At 51.5% G+C, this 17,463-nt stretch overlaps 1 protein-coding gene and 3 non-coding genes across 4 annotated transcripts; all 4 read right to left on the bottom strand.

Annotated features, from left to right (window-relative positions):
- Positions 1–437: 437 nt before the first annotated feature.
- Positions 438–17,061, bottom strand: NOP56 (NOP56 ribonucleoprotein). Its single transcript, XM_040332153.1, has 12 exons — positions 16,978–17,061; positions 10,005–10,094; positions 9,651–9,765; positions 7,952–8,113; positions 7,575–7,773; positions 6,712–6,899; positions 5,454–5,605; positions 4,848–4,948; positions 3,246–3,394; positions 2,768–2,889; positions 2,299–2,445; positions 438–889 (listed from the first exon to the last, which is right to left on the bottom strand). The coding sequence occupies exons 1-12, from the start codon at positions 16,978–16,980 to the stop codon at positions 587–589; spliced, it is 1,731 nt and encodes a 576-aa protein (XP_040188087.1). The 5' UTR covers positions 16,981–17,061; the 3' UTR covers positions 438–586.
- Positions 2,544–2,611, bottom strand: LOC120925391. Its single transcript, XR_005746666.1, has one exon. It is a non-coding gene; the product is annotated as a small nucleolar RNA SNORD57 (small nucleolar RNA).
- Positions 2,971–3,046, bottom strand: LOC120925392. Its single transcript, XR_005746667.1, has one exon. It is a non-coding gene; the product is annotated as a small nucleolar RNA SNORD56 (small nucleolar RNA).
- Positions 6,979–7,111, bottom strand: LOC120925413. Its single transcript, XR_005746687.1, has one exon. It is a non-coding gene; the product is annotated as a small nucleolar RNA SNORA51 (small nucleolar RNA).
- Positions 17,062–17,463: the final 402 nt, after the last annotated feature.

Below are 17,463 nucleotides of genomic sequence, written 5' to 3'. Positions count from 1 at the left end.
ACCCCATGGTCAAGATGCTGCTGTGTCCGTCCATGAACGGAAGAGAAAAACAGGGGACCAAGCCTGTGGCAAGAGCTTCAGAGAGACGTTCACTGAAGGGACACTAGCTTAAAAAAAACCAATAAGGTCTCAGCCAAGCTTGTGGTAAGGCTGGGTGGAGATTTCCTGAAGGGGGACATCATAACCCCAAAGCGATCATGAATAGGAAAATGCCCCGTGGTGCAGGATCAAGACAAAAAATAAAAAATAAAAAAGAAAGTTCACCAAAATCCAAATTTTCTTGGGTCAAGTACTAAATAAACTCAGAAGCCTAGCTGCCCAAGGCTCCACCTCAAGGGCCTACCACCCCCAGGCTCTGCTGCCCTCCCAACTGTACATGTGTGAAGAGCAGTTTCTCCTCATTGCACACCTTTCTATTCAACACACAGACTCAGATCTCGTTATATACAAAACTTTATTCTGTATTTTACAATGGGGAACCTTCTAGCTCATTGTCCTCAAGCTTCATAATTCTGTCCATAAAAAAAAAAATAAAAGTATGAAATGAAACCACGGCCTTATAGTCTTTAAAGCGCGCAGCTGCCGCTCAGTCGTCATCCTCATGGCGCACTTTGGCTCTCTTTTTTTTCTTGTTTTCTGTGGACGGGGTCTCTCCTGTGGACGATTTTTTCTTCTTGGGGGTCTGTGCCTCCTCTTCCTCCAAACCGTTCTCAGAAACCTCCCCCTCCGACTTTCGTTTCTTTTTCTTCTTGCTGGGTGTTGTAGTCTCCTCCTCCTCTGACACCTCAACCACCTCCACCTTCTTTTTCTTCTTCTTGCTGGACTGCGGCTCCTCCAACACTACTTCTTCCTCCGCCGCCTCTGCCTTCTTTTTCTTCTTCTTGGGCGTCTGAGAAGACAAACGAGAGCCCTATTGTAATCATATGACATACAAAAAGCATAACTCCCCCCCCCCCCCATACCTACAACTACCGAGAAGTAACGTCCGGACAAATCTAGTAACGAATACTGAATGCGCCCTGAAGAAGCTCAACGGTGAAACACGTTGATGCACTTGAGATCACATTATGTAGTTTCATATATACGATTAACAATTTTGTATATTATATGTGTTTAGGTCTTAAATATTTTTCCATATCCTCATTGTTTACTGTGCCATTAAAATCCGACCTGGGGCTACCCCCTCTTTTTGTATTTCCATTACCTACGGATGTGACAATGCGAGTGCTGTCCCTTCATACATTTCAATGACCGGAAGAGTCGGCACCACTTTTCTTCCAGGAGTCTAAACCAGTGGCCCTCAACCTCAGTCCTCAAGTACCCACCCCCCCCCCCCCCCCCCCAAACGGGCACTCAGATTTTCCTGGGCACAGCCACTTTAAAATCAATATCATTGACAAGAGCCATTTTTAGCCAAGGGAAGTCATCAAAACACGGCCCCCATTGAGGGGTACTTGAGGACCAAGGTTAAGAACCACTGGTCTAAATGAAAAGCCCAGTAAGGTGCACCCTCAACAGCTTCACCTCCAAATCATTCTCCATCCCAAGAATGTCAGGAAGGGGGGCGTTTGGAGCTTTATGCCAGCAATAACTGAAGGACCATAACATGTTAAAAAGGTGGTGGGGGGGGGGGTGGTCTATATGGTTAGCAATGACAAAACCATAGCATGTTCGAGATGACAGGAGGCGTTAGATACACAAGGGAGTGTTATGTGCTTCATATTGTTGGCAATGACTGTAGGACCATACCAAGTTGATAGATTGTGTTGGGACGGTCAGCGCTCTACAGCAGTGGTCATCAACCTTGTCCTGCAGGGCCCACTAACAGGCCAGGTTTGCAAGATAACTGAAATGCATCACAGGTGATATCATTTGCTGCTCAGTGATTGCAGTATTCTAGTCTGCATCTCCCCAAGGTAATACATAAAACCTGGCCTGTTAGTGGGCCCTGCAGGACAAGGTTGATGACCACTACTCTATAGTGTTGGCAATGACAGGACCATGCCATGTTGGAGATAGCAGGTGATATTCCTTCACGCCCATCTAAATCCAAATCCTGCCAAGGCTCACCTTTGCTATGTTTGTGCATGGAACAACCTTCCCAGATATTCCCCATTAGACAGGACAAGGATGTGGCCAGCAGCCCCCCGCCGGATAATCTCAACCTCCAGTCTAAGATCTGTAGCAGCTACCTGGCCTTTTTTGGAAGGGGGGTCCCTATGACTGCTGGTGAATACCAAAAACCAGTGCACAAGAGAGTACACCCATTATCTCTACCGAGCCCATCATGGCCCTCACCTCTGCTTCCTCTGTGCTTTGCACTGGTGCGGACTCTTCTTGCCCAGTCTCTGCAGCCAGTTCCGCTAGCCTTTTCTTTTCACGCTTCTTGCGCTTCCGTTCTTTCTTCTCCAATTTCCTCTTGATCTCAGTTACGACTTCTGTGGCCTGAAAAAACAAAGGGAGGTTTGAACTCAATCCAACCCTCAGATGACAGAGCTTCCTCCCCTTTCTCTGCTCCACCATGCCTGGAGTCAACACTAGTCGGATCAGGCTCATTAAATCAGTTTATGCCTCCATTTTTTGTCAGGAGAAAAATGCGTCATCACTTCCGACACCCCCAGCTAGGAGCTTCTTCCAACCTGGTGGTGCAACTGGCCTTTCTAGTTAGAGCAACCAGAAATACCGACCTCCACCCAGGCCTAACCGAAGAGTACGTTTCTACCACCCCCCAAGCTTCCGTGACTAGAGAGGCCAAGGAGATACTGACCTCTGCTTGGGCCTCCTTCATGACATCAAGGTTTTTGCGTGGAGCATCCCCGGTCTCGTAGAACGTCAGCCGTTCCTCCACCTGCTCTCTCAGTTTATCTCCATACACGTTGGTCGGGATTTCTGCAAATGAGATAAACATTAGACAAAATCTCACCATTACCGGAGGATAAGAGGAGACCCACCAAGTGGCAGACCTCCGCTTCGCTCAGACACAAGCTTATCAACATACACCGCAAGGTGATATACTGTTGACGAAAAATTATTACCATCATTGCAAAGCAGAAAGGAAATTCCAGGGATGGGTCTTGGCCAAGGAAATAAAGGTCTATAGATGTAATTTACCCATTTCTTCATAGTCCACTTTTACTTACCGCCACATAGTCTGGTTTATAGATTAACCACCCCTCCCCCCCCCCCCCCCCAATTGCCTTCAACTTCACAACGGTATCTACATATATCAACAGGCGGCACCTCACCTGAGAAGCAGTCTATGCGGGAGGCGATGCTGCACTTGTTAGCCAGATACCGAGAGATCCGCCCCTTGTTCTTGGCGGCAGCACGTCCGATGAAGGTGGAGTGGAAGATGAGGCCGTATTTCGGGGTGTTTCCTTTAGTCTTCAGGGCCCTGCAATGGAATCAGCTAAAGATTTGTAACAAGATACAGTTAAGACTAAAAACAGGAGGAGTGCTACCGAGCCTATGCAGCCAGGGGACGTAATGGGTACCCCCGTCGCCTCCCTCGAAAGCCGGGGGGAACCGCAATGGGTACCCCCGTCGCCTCCCTCGAAAGCCGGGGGGAACCGCAATGGGTACCCCCGTCGCCTCCCTCGAAAGCCGGGGGGAACCGCAATGGGTACCCCCGTCGCCTCCCTCGAAAGCCGGGGGGGAACCGCAATGGGTAACCCCCTCGCCTCCCTCAAAAGCCAGGGGGAACCGCAATGGGTAACCCCCTCGCCTCCCTCAAAAGCCAGGGGGAACCGCAATGGGTAACCCCCTCGCCTCCCTCAAAAGCCAGGGAATGGTCTGCCTCCACTGGGCCTGTGAACCTCCTGAATTGCTAAATAAACTGAACTAGCAACAAATTTCCTGATCTTCCACTACAGAGGAGGAAGCCACCACCTTGTGTCCCAACTGTATATGGGATGTAGCCGCAATGGACACGTCCCAACTGTATATGGGATGTAGCCGCAATGGAGGAGTACACTGGTATGCGCAGCACCAGTAAATCAAGTCTTGGAAACCCTCCTGTTCATAAACAGCACTGCCGACAGGCTCTGAGCCGTGGCAGAACCAGATGGCTGACGCCACCAGGAGGTACTGGCAACGATTAAAGCACACATGAGCGATGGTGTATGCAGGCGCAATGAATCATGGGAGCTATAATAAAAGATGTGCGCGGTTTGTCAGCATCCACCACCAGTGGAATGTACATCTTCCCTGAACCGCATAAGTGAAATCTAGGACCAGGTTGGCATTTGTATGCACTGTTCTGGGTCCCAGGATAAGCACTGGCAGAATTATAAGCTTCAGCCCCCTGTTAGGACACAAGCAAGCTAAAAGCCATCATGACAGGTCCACTTTAACACCTCAACTCTCCCCTAGCATTGTCAATGTGACAAGACATCACTTCTTCACTACTGAAGTAGACCTGGAGGGTGCTGCAAACAGGTCCACACACTAGTTGACCTTCAGAACACAAACCAGCTGGAGCTATGAAATCTTAGAGGAAGACGATATGGGGGGGGGGGTCTGAGTTTTACAAATCTGGCATAGAGACAATCAGCTGTTAGGGGTCTTAGTCTACACTCATGTACTGATATATACATTTGTGTACCCAGGGTTGGGGTGTATGTCATGTCCCCCCCACCCCCAAAACCCATCAGAAAGGATCAAAGGCATCACTCTGACCTGCACAGCTGCTCACAGCCCCTCAGGCACACGTATATTCACACACAGCGAGTAGAGGGCGTTGTTCAGACTCTGGGGCGGCGGTTATCACTCACGCAGCGGCAGGCGCCAGCATGTCAAACACCGGCACCCAGTTAACTGCCATCACTACAAGCGCCCGGCAGTTGTACCTGAATAGAGCTTTCTCCGCTCCAAGGATCTGGACGGTGGAGGCCGGGTACTTGGCCAGGTTGGTTAGACTTCCAGCGTGGGAGATGAGGCGAGCTCCAACCTGCGTGATAGAATAAAAATCAGTGGGGGTGGCAGACATGGTGATAAAAATACAAGATGAGCAGAGAGACGGTGGTGACCATGTAGGAGCTCAGGCAGCACAGATCAGCAGTGAAAAGTTTTCAGCAGCAGGCTCAGGGGATTGACAGATTATACTGATACATCATCTCTGTGCCAAGGCCAACCCGGCTCCAACTGTGGGGGAAATTCTCATGCCCCCCCAAAAGTTAAATGTTAATCCTTTGTATACATCCTGGAAATTTAAGTGACACCACCTCTTGTTAAAGTTTAGGTCCCGGACCCCCAACCCCTCTAGCACCAACACCTATTCCCACATCCAGGTCTACCACCCTCTCCAGTCCCCGATTAAAGCTTTTAATCCATACTTCCACCATTGCAGATATCTATTGATGACTGGCACACAGTAAAAAAAAAAAAAAAAAAGTTCAGTTTTTAATCATGAAGCTATATTGGGTCAGGTTAGTTTAGATTTTAGCAATACTGACCACTTCTCCGATAAGGGCAGACAGGCTGGGGGCCACTTGGGTCATCTTGGATCTCAGATATTCCTGCAGGCCTTTGCGGTATTCGGACAAGGAGATGACACGGGTGGAGAAGCTCTCAATATTGATCAGGTCGATGGGAGAGATGTCCATGCCTGGGGGAAGAGAGGAAAGTATGTTAGACTTACGGTATCCCCGTACACAAATCTACACCACCTTCAAAGACAGCACAGGGTGGGGTGTGGACACAGTAGGAAAGGTGCACAAGAGCAGATTCCTCCCTATGGAAGCATGTAAACCCAGACTATAAAAGCCCATAAAACTAACAGAAGCAACGAAGAAGAAGCCCACAGAGAAGCCAACGAAGAAGAAGCCCACAGAGAAGCCAACGAAGAAGAAGCCCACAGAGAAGCCAACGAAGAAGAAGCCCACAGAGAAGAAGCCCACAGAGAAGCCAACGAAGAAGAAGCCCACAGAGAAGCCAACGAAGAAGAAGCCCACAGAGAAGCCAACAAAGAAGAAGCCTACAGAGAAGCCAACAAAGAAGAAGCCTACAGAGAAGCCAACGAAGAAGAAGCCTACAGAGAAGCCAACAAAGAAGAAGTCTACAGAGAAGCCAACAAAGAAGAAGCCTACAGAGAAGCCAACGAAGAAGAAGCCTACAGAGAAGCCAACGAAGAAGAAGCCTACAGAGAAGCCAACGAAGAAGAAGCCTACAGAGAAGCCAACGAAGAAGAAGCCTACAGAGAAGCCAACGAAGAAGAAGCCTACAGAGAAGCCAACGAAGAAGCCTACATGTTCAAATAAGATGTGGAGCAAAACCTGCGATACATGGAGTGACAGATGAGAGGACCAACACCCCCCACCATCCATAGACCTCACCGAGGAGAACCACCACACCCATCACCCTTAGACTTCATGAGGTCCAACCAACTCCCCCCCACCACCTATAGACATCACCAAGATGAACCACCAACCATCACCCACCCCCGATGACTGTAGTACAGGACGTGCTCAGTAACCTCAGGTGACATCACACAGATCAGTGGATTGACAGATTAAAATTAACATCATTGCAACGTCCAATAATTCCCAACAGGGGGCTGACCACCAAATCCCCAGTAATCCCCTCACCCAAAGGATGACCAATAATGGAGCCCACAGAGAGGCCAAGGCGAAAGCCCACAGAGAGGCCAACCAAACCTCCCCATTCACCTCAACACAAATGGATCACACTTTGATTTATGGCGTGCCAACTTACCCATGGAGGACCTGGAAGCATCCAGGATGGCCTGGGCCTTGGCACCGTCCATTATGATCTCTTCCATGTCTTCTAGTTTCTCCTCGCTCAGTTCTTTCCGGTTGCCAATGAACTTGGCCATTCGGCAGTAGGTGTAGTTGTCAGCGACGATCTTGATCAGCTCTGGGAAGTGATATCCGTACCATTCTCTGAAAGAAAAAAAGGATACTGCTATGAGCCACAGACCCAGATAACCTGTTACAGATCTACCAGAGAGGACACAGCAGAGGTTGTCGCCCCGATAACAATACAGTCCAGGCACAAGGCCAGGCTGTGGTGTAGACAGAGACGTTACTATTCCTCCTCTTTCTGTACAGCCAGTGGGGGAGGCAACACTGTCTGTGGTAAGCAATGGGAGGACCAAGTGTCTTTACACCAAATGGGTATGAGAGTTCATGAGCTGGGAGTTGCAGCACACCAACTTCCGTTTCTGAGGAGCTACACAAACTAAGACCTATGCTTGACCATTCCTGCACCCACTTGGGCTCTCCTTCAAAGAGTTGCACATACCCAAAAACACCCTAGAGAGGCCATACCCACCCTAGCTCCCCACCCATGAGCGACACCCTACAATAATTGAGAAGAACCCATAAAAAGCTGCAGATATCCAAAGGTTATCGCTTATGTGCAGCTTTTTATGGGTTCTTCTCAATTAGGGTTTTAGGGTGCACCCATAAAAAGCTGCACATAAGCGATAACATTTGGGTATCTGCAGCTTCATTGGCAAGCCTCGGAGAAGCCTCATTCACCCAAACAACCTCCAACCCTGAAGGAGCCACATCATGGAGGATCTTGCCCCCACCACATTCCGAATGTGCACCTACCTGACCCTCATGGAAAAGGTGTTGATGTCCTTGTCCAGTTGGTCCAACAAACTGATAGACTGGATGATCATGTTGTCTACACGGTTGACGTTGAACTTGACTTTGGCTCGGGAGTAGCTGTGCCCCAGGCCGAGCTGCGCCTTGGAGGCCGACTCAGCCGTCAGACCCTTCACCAGGGCATGGAAATGTAGCCGGATACCTGCAAGGAAGACATCATTTCAGGCTTTGCATACAAGGAGATTGTAGGCGGACATCTTTGCCTCAGACTCCAAAACCCACCATGGCAACCCCCTCTGATCATACACTGGACAACACATGTACAATCTCACTACCAATCACATGATCGTAGCTGACCAGGTTCCTCTCCAGCTCCTTACCTCGGATTATCTCAGGAACCACCCCGGTGGTATCGCATTTGATGCTTAGCTCTTCAAAGACGGCGGCTCCGATTTTGCCATCGCTGACACCAAGGAGGGCCTTTTTCTTCTTGGCAGGCATGTGGGTTTCCAGGAGGAGTTTCAGATCCTCATGGAGGACACCTGGGGGGGGAACCACAAATTGGAATCAAGATGAAAACGCCAACCAACTAACACCCCCTCCCCAATACTATAGTACAGGACGTGCTCAGTAACCTCAGGTGACATCACACAGATCAGTGGATTGACAGATTAAAATTAACATCATTGCAACGTCCAATAATCCCCCAACAAGGGGCTGACCACCACATTCCCTGTAATCCCCTCACCCAACAAAAATTGACCCCCCCATAGCCATAAGTCCCCAATATCCCATCAAAGAGCACCCCCCCCCCTTCAGAAATATCACCACCTCACACCAACAGGGCTGACCATTAGTTGAAAAAGAACTTCCAACCCCGCCAAGAACGAACTTCCAACCCCGCCAAGAACGAACTTCCAACCCCGCCAAGAACGAACTTCCAACCCCGCCAAGAACGAACTTCCAACCCCGCCAAGAACGAACTTCCAACCCCGCCAAGAACGAACTTCCAACCCCGCCAAGAACGAACTTCCAACCCCGCCAAGAACGAACTTCCAACCCCGCCAAGAACGAACTTCCAACCCCGCCAAGAACGAACTTCCAACCCCGCCAAGAACGAACTTCCAACCCCGCCAAGAACGAACTTCCAACCCCGCCAAGAACGAACTTCCAACCCCGCCAAGAACGAACTTCCAACCCCGCCAAGAACGAACTTCCAACCCCGCCAAGAACGAACTTCCAACCCCGCCAAGAACGAACTTCCAACCCCGCCAAGAACGAACTTCCAACCCCGCCAAGAACGAACTTCCAACCCCGCCAAGAACGAACTTCCAACCCCGCCAAGAACGAACTTCCAACCCCGCCAAGAACGAACTTCCAACCCCGCCAAGAACGAACTTCCAACCCCGCCAAGAACGAACTTCCAACCCCGCCAAGAACGAACTTCCAACCCCGCCAAGAACGAACTTCCAACCCCGCCAAGAACGAACTTCCAACCCCGCCAAGAACGAACTTCCAACCCCGCCAAGAACGAACTTCCAACCCCGCCAAGAACGAACTTCCAACCCCGCCAAGAACGAACTTCCAACCCCGCCAAGAACGAACTTCCAACCCCGCCAAGAACGAACTTCCAACCCCGCCAAGAACGAACTTCCAACCCCGCCAAGAACGAACTTCCAACCCCGCCAAGAACGAACTTCCAACCCCGCCAAGAACGAACTTCCAACCCCGCCAAGAACGAACTTCCAACCCCGCCAAGAACGAACTTCCAACCCCGCCAAGAACGAACTTCCAACCCCGCCAAGAACGAACTTCCAACCCCGCCAAGAACGAACTTCCAACCCCGCCAAGAACGAACTTCCAACCCCGCCAAAGGATGAGCATGACCCTCAGATGACACACCCCCCAATTTGCTCACCCAAGGCCAACCCACGTTATTACCTTCAGAGAAGGCATCACACCCCCAAATGATGCCCTCACCCAACAAAAGCCAACCCTCCCTTTATTACCTTCAAAAGTGACGTCACACATGCCCAATAATCACCTCACCCTCTCAACCCACCTCCCCCGCTTCCTTACCTTCAGAGATGGCGTTCACATTCTCCAGGGCGCTCTGGGCGGATTTAAATGGCGAAAATGCCACCAGCTTCACTATGGTGTTGAACTTTCCGATATTCTGCAGCGACTCCTCCACCTGCAGGCAGAAGTGGACATATTTGTGATCAATCGCTGGGAGCAACAACAATGCTGAATGGTGGCTTCATCCCTTCTAACCCCTCCCACCAGTACATGACTGCAAATCAGTGACAGCTACCGCCATCCAGCCAACAGAGGCCCGGGGGGGGGGGGGGGGGGTTACACTGCGCACCTACCGCAAGCCAAGGACTAAACACCTCTGTACACCACTGTCACTGAGGAGCGCAAACAACTCACCTGAGGAAGCAGCATGCCGATCTCCTCCACCTCCTTCACCCCAAACAGGGCGTAGCCCGCCGCATGCTCAAATAAGATGTGGAGCAAAACCTGCAAGACAAGGAAAGATCAGATGAGTGGGGGGAGAAGATTGGGGAAGGAGGAGAAGCGGAGGAGAACAAGATTGGGGAAGGAGGAGAAGCGGGGGAGAACAAGATTGGGGAAGGAGGAGAAGCGGGGGAGAACAAGATTGGGGAAGGAGGAGAAGCGGGGGAGAACAAGATTGGGGAAGGAGGAGAAGCGGGGGAGAACAAGATTGGGGAAGGAGGAGAAGCGGGGGAGAACAAGATTGGGGAAGGAGGAGAAGCGGGGGAGAACAAGATTGGGGAAGGAGGAGAAGCGGGGGAGAACAAGATTGGGGAAGGAGGAGAAGCGGGGGAGAACAAGATTGGGGAAGGAGGAGAAGCGGGGGAGAACAAGATTGGGGAAGGAGGAGAAGCGGGGGAGAACAAGATTGGGGAAGGAGGAGAAGCGGAGGAGAACAAGATTGGGGAAGGAGGAGAAGCGGGGGAGAACAAGATTGGGGAAGGAGGAGAAGCGGGGGAGAACAAGATTGGGGAAGGAGGAGAAGCGGAGGAGAACAAGATTGGGGAAGGAGGAGAAGCGGAGGAGAACAAGATTGGGGAAGGAGGAGAAGCGGGGGAGAACAAGATTGGGGAAGGAGGAGAAGCGGGGAGAACAAGATTGGGGAAGGAGGAGAAGCGGAGGAGAACAAGATTGGGGAAGGAGGAGAAGCGGGGGAGAACAAGATTGGGGAAGGAGGAGAAGCGGGGGAGAACAAGATTGGGGAAGGAGGAGAAGCGGGGGAGAACAAGATTGGGGAAGGAGGAGAAGCGGGGGAGAACAAGATTGGGGAAGGAGGAGAAGCGGGGGAGAACAAGATTGGGGAAGGAGGAGAAGCGGGGGAGAACAAGATTGGGGAAGGAGGAGAAGCGGGGGAGAACAAGATTGGGGAAGGAGGAGAAGCGGGGGAGAACAAGATTGGGGAAGGAGGAGAAGCGGGGGAGAACAAGATTGGGGAAGGAGGAGAAGCGGGGGAGAAAAAGATTGGGGAAGGAGGAGAAGCGGGGGAGAAAAAGATTGGGGAAGGAGGAGAAGCGGGGGAGAACAAGATTGGGGAAGGAGGAGAAGCGGGGGAGAACAAGATTGGGGAAGGAGGAGAAGCGGGGGAGAACAAGATTGGGGAAGGAGGAGAAGCGGGGGAGAACAAGATTGGGGAAGGAGGAGAAGCGGGGGAGAACAAGATTGGGGAAGGAGGAGAAGCGGGGGAGAACAAGATTGGGGAAGGAGGAGAAGCGGGGGAGAACAAGATTGGGGAAGGAGGAGAAGCGGGGGAGAACAAGATTGGGGAAGGAGGAGAAGCGGGGGAGAACAAGATTGGGGAAGGAGGAGAAGCGGGGGAGAACAAGATTGGGGAAGGAGGAGAAGCGGAGGAGAACAAGATTGGGGAAGGAGGAGAAGCGGAGGAGAACAAGATTGGGGAAGGAGGAGAAGCGGGGGAGAACAAGATTGGGGAAGGAGGAGAAGCGGAGGAGAACAAGATTGGGGAAGGAGGAGAAGCGGAGGAGAACAAGATTGGGGAAGGAGGAGAAGCGGGGGAGAACAAGATTGGGGAAGGAGGAGAAGCGGGGAGAACAAGATTGGGGAAGGAGGAGAAGCGGAGGAGAACAAGATTGGGGAAGGAGGAGAAGCGGGGGAGAACAAGATTGGGGAAGGAGGAGAAGCGGGGGAGAACAAGATTGGGGAAGGAGGAGAAGCGGGGGAGAACAAGATTGGGGAAGGAGGAGAAGCGGGGGAGAACAAGATTGGGGAAGGAGGAGAAGCGGGGGAGAACAAGATTGGGGAAGGAGGAGAAGCGGGGGAGAACAAGATTGGGGAAGGAGGAGAAGCGGGGGAGAACAAGATTGGGGAAGGAGGAGAAGAGGGGGAGAACAAGATTGGGGAAGGAGGAGAAGCGGGGGAGAAAAAGATTGGGGAAGGAGGAGAAGCGGGGGAGAAAAAGATTGGGGAAGGAGGAGAAGCGGGGGAGAAAAAGATTGGGGAAGGAGGAGAAGCGGGGGAGAACAAGATTGGGGAAGGAGGAGAAGCGGGGGAGAACAAGATTGGGGAAGGAGGAGAAGCGGGGGAGAACAAGATTGGGGAAGGAGGAGAAGCGGGGGAGAACAAGATTGGGGAAGGAGGAGAAGCGGGGGAGAACAAGATTGGGGAAGGAGGAGAAGCGGGGGAGAACAAGATTGGGGAAGGAGGAGAAGCGGGGGAGAACAAGATTGGGGAAGGAGGAGAAGCGGAGGAGAACAAGATTGGGGAAGGAGGAGAAGCGGGGGAGAACAAGATTGGGGAAGGAGGAGAAGCGGGGGAGAACAAGATTGGGGAAGGAGGAGAAGCGGGGGAGAACAAGATTGGGGAAGGAGGAGAAGCGGGGGAGAACAAGATTGGGGAAGGAGGAGAAGCGGGGGAGAACAAGATTGGGGAAGGAGGAGAAGCGGAGGAGAACAAGATTGGGGAAGGAGGAGAAGAGGGGGAGAACAAGATTGGGGAAGGAGGAGAAGCGGGGGAGAACAAGATTGGGGAAGGAGGAGAAGCGGAGGAGAACAAGATTGGGGAAGGAGGAGAAGCGGGGGAGAACAAGATTGGGGAAGGAGGAGAAGCGGGGGAGAACAAGATTGGGGAAGGAGGAGAAGCGGGGGAGAACAAGATTGGGGAAGGAGGAGAAGCGGGGGAGAACAAGATTGGGGAAGGAGGAGAAGCGGGGGAGAACAAGATTGGGGAAGGAGGAGAAGCGGGGGAGAACAAGATTGGGGAAGGAGGAGAAGCGGGGGAGAACAAGATTGGGGAAGGAGGAGAAGCGGGGGAGAACAAGATTGGGGAAGGAGGAGAAGCGGGGGAGAACAAGATTGGGGAAGGAGGAGAAGCGGGGGAGAACAAGATTGGGGAAGGAGGAGAAGCGGGGGAGAAAAAGATTGGGGAAGGAGGAGAAGCGGGGGAGAAAAAGATTGGGGAAGGAGGAGAAGCGGGGGAGAACAAGATTGGGGAAGGAGGAGAAGCGGGGGAGAACAAGATTGGGGAAGGAGGAGAAGCGGGGGAGAACAAGATTGGGGAAGGAGGAGAAGCGGGGGAGAACAAGATTGGGGAAGGAGGAGAAGCGGGGAGAACAAGATTGGGGAAGGAGGAGAAGCGGGGGAGAACAAGATTGGGGAAGGAGGAGAAGCGGGGGAGAACAAGATTGGGGAAGGAGGAGAAGCGGGGGAGAACAAGATTGGGGAAGGAGGAGAAGCGGGGGAGAACAAGATTGGGGAAGGAGGAGAAGCGGGGGAGAACAAGATTGGGGAAGGAGGAGAAGCGGAGGAGAACAAGATTGGGGAAGGAGGAGAAGCGGGGGAGAACAAGATTGGGGAAGGAGGAGAAGCGGGGGAGAACAAGATTGGGGAAGGAGGAGAAGCGGAGGAGAACAAGATTGGGGAAGGAGGAGAAGCGGAGGAGAACAAGATTGGGGAAGGAGGAGAAGCGGGGGAGAACAAGATTGGGGAAGGAGGAGAAGCGGGGAGAACAAGATTGGGGAAGGAGGAGAAGCGGAGGAGAACAAGATTGGGAAGGAGGAGAAGCGGGGGAGAACAAGATTGGGGAAGGAGGAGAAGCGGGGGAGAACAAGATTGGGGAAGGAGGAGAAGCGGGGGAGAACAAGATTGGGGAAGGAGGAGAAGCGGGGGAGAACAAGATTGGGGAAGGAGGAGAAGCGGGGGAGAACAAGATTGGGGAAGGAGGAGAAGCGGGGGAGAACAAGATTGGGGAAGGAGGAGAAGCGGGGGAGAACAAGATTGGGGAAGGAGGAGAAGCGGGGGAGAACAAGATTGGGGAAGGAGGAGAAGCGGGGGAGAACAAGATTGGGGAAGGAGGAGAAGCGGGGGAGAACAAGATTGGGGAAGGAGGAGAAGCGGGGGAGAACAAGATTGGGGAAGGAGGAGAAGCGGGGGAGAAAAAGATTGGGGAAGGAGGAGAAGCGGGGGAGAAAAAGATTGGGGAAGGAGGAGAAGCGGGGGAGAAAAAGATTGGGGAAGGAGGAGAAGCGGGGGAGAACAAGATTGGGGAAGGAGGAGAAGCGGGGGAGAACAAGATTGGGGAAGGAGGAGAAGCGGGGGAGAACAAGATTGGGGAAGGAGGAGAAGCGGGGGAGAACAAGATTGGGGAAGGAGGAGAAGCGGGGGAGAACAAGATTGGGGAAGGAGGAGAAGCGGGGGAGAACAAGATTGGGGAAGGAGGAGAAGCGGGGGAGAACAAGATTGGGGAAGGAGGAGAAGCGGAGGAGAACAAGATTGGGGAAGGAGGAGAAGAGGGGGAGAACAAGATTGGGGAAGGAGGAGAAGCGGGGGAGAACAAGATTGGGGAAGGAGGAGAAGCGGAGGAGAACAAGATTGGGGAAGGAGGAGAAGCGGGGGAGAACAAGATTGGGGAAGGAGGAGAAGCGGAGGAGAACAAGATTGGGGAAGGAGGAGAAGCGGAGGAGAACAAGATTGGGGAAGGAGGAGAAGAGGGGGGAGAACATTGAGGAGGAAAAGGGGAGAACATTGGGGAGGAGGAGAAGAACATTGAGGGGAACCAACACTACCCATAGATGACATCCCCAATAACATGGAGGTCCAACCCCCCCCCCCCCCGAAGACATCACCGAAGAAAATCACCAAACGGCACCCCCCCCCCCCCCAATGACTAGTACAGGACGTGCTCAGTAACCTCAGGTGACATCACACAGATCAGTGGATTGACAGATTAAAATTTACATCATTGCAACGTCCAATAATCCCCCAACAAGGGGCTGACCACCACATCCCCAGTAATCCCCTCCCCCAACAAATAATCACACCGGTGCGATTTCTTAGCGGGATCCCGCCATTCACATTACTCTGCTGCGGGGGGTGTCGGCATAAAGTCGCCAATGGCGTCAATGTGATGCGATTTCAGCCGTACAAACTGAATGATTGAACTCCTATCGCACAGACCGCGCATGCGACATGTGCATGCGGTGTCCGGCATTGCATAAATGTGAGCCTTACCCCCCCTGGGGGGTCACACTGACTCCAGGAATGAAACGGTGCGACTTCAATCAGAACTCACCATTTCCTTCCCGACTTCGGGGGGCGATTACAGAGACAGGTTTCTGCACAGACCTAAAAAAAAATGGAAATCGCGCCCAGAAGTCGCCAAAAGTAGGACAGAAACGACTTTTGGGAATTGGTGCGGCGATTCGGACGCTGCCAATTGTCGCTGATTTGCACGTCAAATCGCATCAATCTGAACCAGGGCTGAGGACCGGTTCAAACGCAATGCATTTTTGCTGCGTTCCAGAAACGCATCAAAAATGCACCGGAAGCATTCTGTACGCTTTCTTCTAGGACAGGGATATGCAATTAGCAGACCTCCAGCTGTTGCAGAGCTACAACTCCCATGAGGCATAGCAAGACTCTGACAGCCACAAGCATGACACCCAGAGGCATGATGGGACTTGTAGTTTTGCAACAGCTGGTGGTCCACTAATTGCATATCCCTGTTCTAGGTCCAGTCTTTCCCGCATCAAACGCATGGATATTCGTAATACAGCGGAACCTCGGATTGTGAGTAAGGCGGTTAGCGAGCGTTTCGCAATACAAGCTCCCCCCCCCCCCCGATTGGCGACACCATGAGCAGGATTCTAGCTAATAGTGAGTGCAGTACCGGGTTTGGCCTGAGGTGCGGGGGGGCACCAGAGCCAATTGGAAATTCCCCCTTTCCTGGGTATTTGCGAGCCTTTATGGGAGTTTCCGAGGCTCTCTGCATTTTTCCTGCACCGCACTTTACTGGAACGTGCTAAAAACGCATCAAAATAGCACGGGAACATAGTGGGGGAGGGGGCACCGCACGGGGGGGGATATGTCATGTGACTGGAGAAGTTGCGCACAAATTTTAAAACATTTAATTTTTTTAGATGTGTAAATATATATATATATTTTTTTTTTTTTAGCAGACCCTAGAGAATAAAAAGACGGGAGTTGCTATTTTTTGTTGCACGGTATTTGTATCAAATGCATTTTTTTTTTTTAATGGAAGTGTCTCCCCCCCCCCCCCCCCCAAAAAATAAATAAGAGGGTCCTAAACGTGTGTCCTGTAAAAGGCATTTAGAACCCGTCACCTGATGGGAGAATTTTTTTGGTGGCGTCGTTTGTCGCCAATTATCGAGTTGCGTGCGATTATAAAAGTGCGACGCGTTTGGTGTCCATTGACTTGGCATAAAAACATTCTACAAAATATATAGAGATACAAAATTCAGGCCAACTTTACTGTTAAAACAAAACAGTAAAGTTAATTTTTTTTTTTAATGGAAGTGTCTTTTTCCTCCCCAAAAAAAAAAAAATTGCAATTACTACAAATACCATACAATAAAAAATTGCAACTCCCGTCTGTTTAGTCTCTGGTAAATTATATATATATAAATAAAACACACAAAAAAAAAAAAATTATATATACACACAAAAAAACAATATACATATAAAAACAATTACACACATAAAAAAAATATATATATATATATATACACATACATACACATATACACACACACACACACTATATACAATTGTTTTTTTTTTTTTTTATGTGTGCAATTGTTTGATATATATATATATATATTTATATACACACAAAAAAAAAAATGTATATATATTTCCTATAATAATGAGATGGAGGGAATATTAGGGGGAGATGGTAAAGCTGTGATCACGTGGCCTGTAGGCCTCTATAGAAGATCACACACACGTGTTCTCCCCACAGGACAGGCCTGAGGCCTACAGAGCGATCTCTACACCGGAGACACCCCTCATCACCATCACACACCCCGATCTACACCCATCATCCTCTACTACTCCCAACATCCACCACATGTCTCCCCCTCCACCATCACACCCACCATGATTACTCCGCTCCGTCCTCCTCCCGCGCCGGTAACAGACTGAGCTCCGACCGCCTCGCCTCCTCACCACCCTTCCCCGACTCCACCCACTCCGCTCCTCCCTCCAATCACCGCACACGCCCGACACCGCCCCTCCTCCAATCACCCTCCGCACACTTCTGCTTAATCCCGCCTCTTCCGGCGCCGCTACTCCCCGCCTTCTCCGGCGCCGCCCCCCCCCGCCAATAGCCGTCCGTGTGCCTGAAGACGGAGGTGCGCCGCAGCCAATCACTAGAGAGACAAGAGAGTGGAAAGAGGGGAGGGGGAGAGAGAGAGAGACGACGCATACAGTGCGGCGTGCCCTGTTGTGGGACTCTATGGTAGGTCGGAAGACCCTGGCCGGCCATGTGGGGTAGAGAGAGAGAGAGAGAGCACGTGGTTGAGATCAGAGGAGTTCTCCTGTGTCCCCTTTATACCCTATATATATACTACATATATACTCTC

The sequence above is a fragment of the Rana temporaria genome, chromosome 1, assembly GCF_905171775.1.
Source record: "Rana temporaria chromosome 1, aRanTem1.1, whole genome shotgun sequence".
Taxonomy (NCBI): domain Eukaryota; kingdom Metazoa; phylum Chordata; class Amphibia; order Anura; family Ranidae; genus Rana; species Rana temporaria.
Note: the sequence above shows the minus strand (reverse complement) of the source record. Positions and strands in the feature narration are given on the sequence as shown.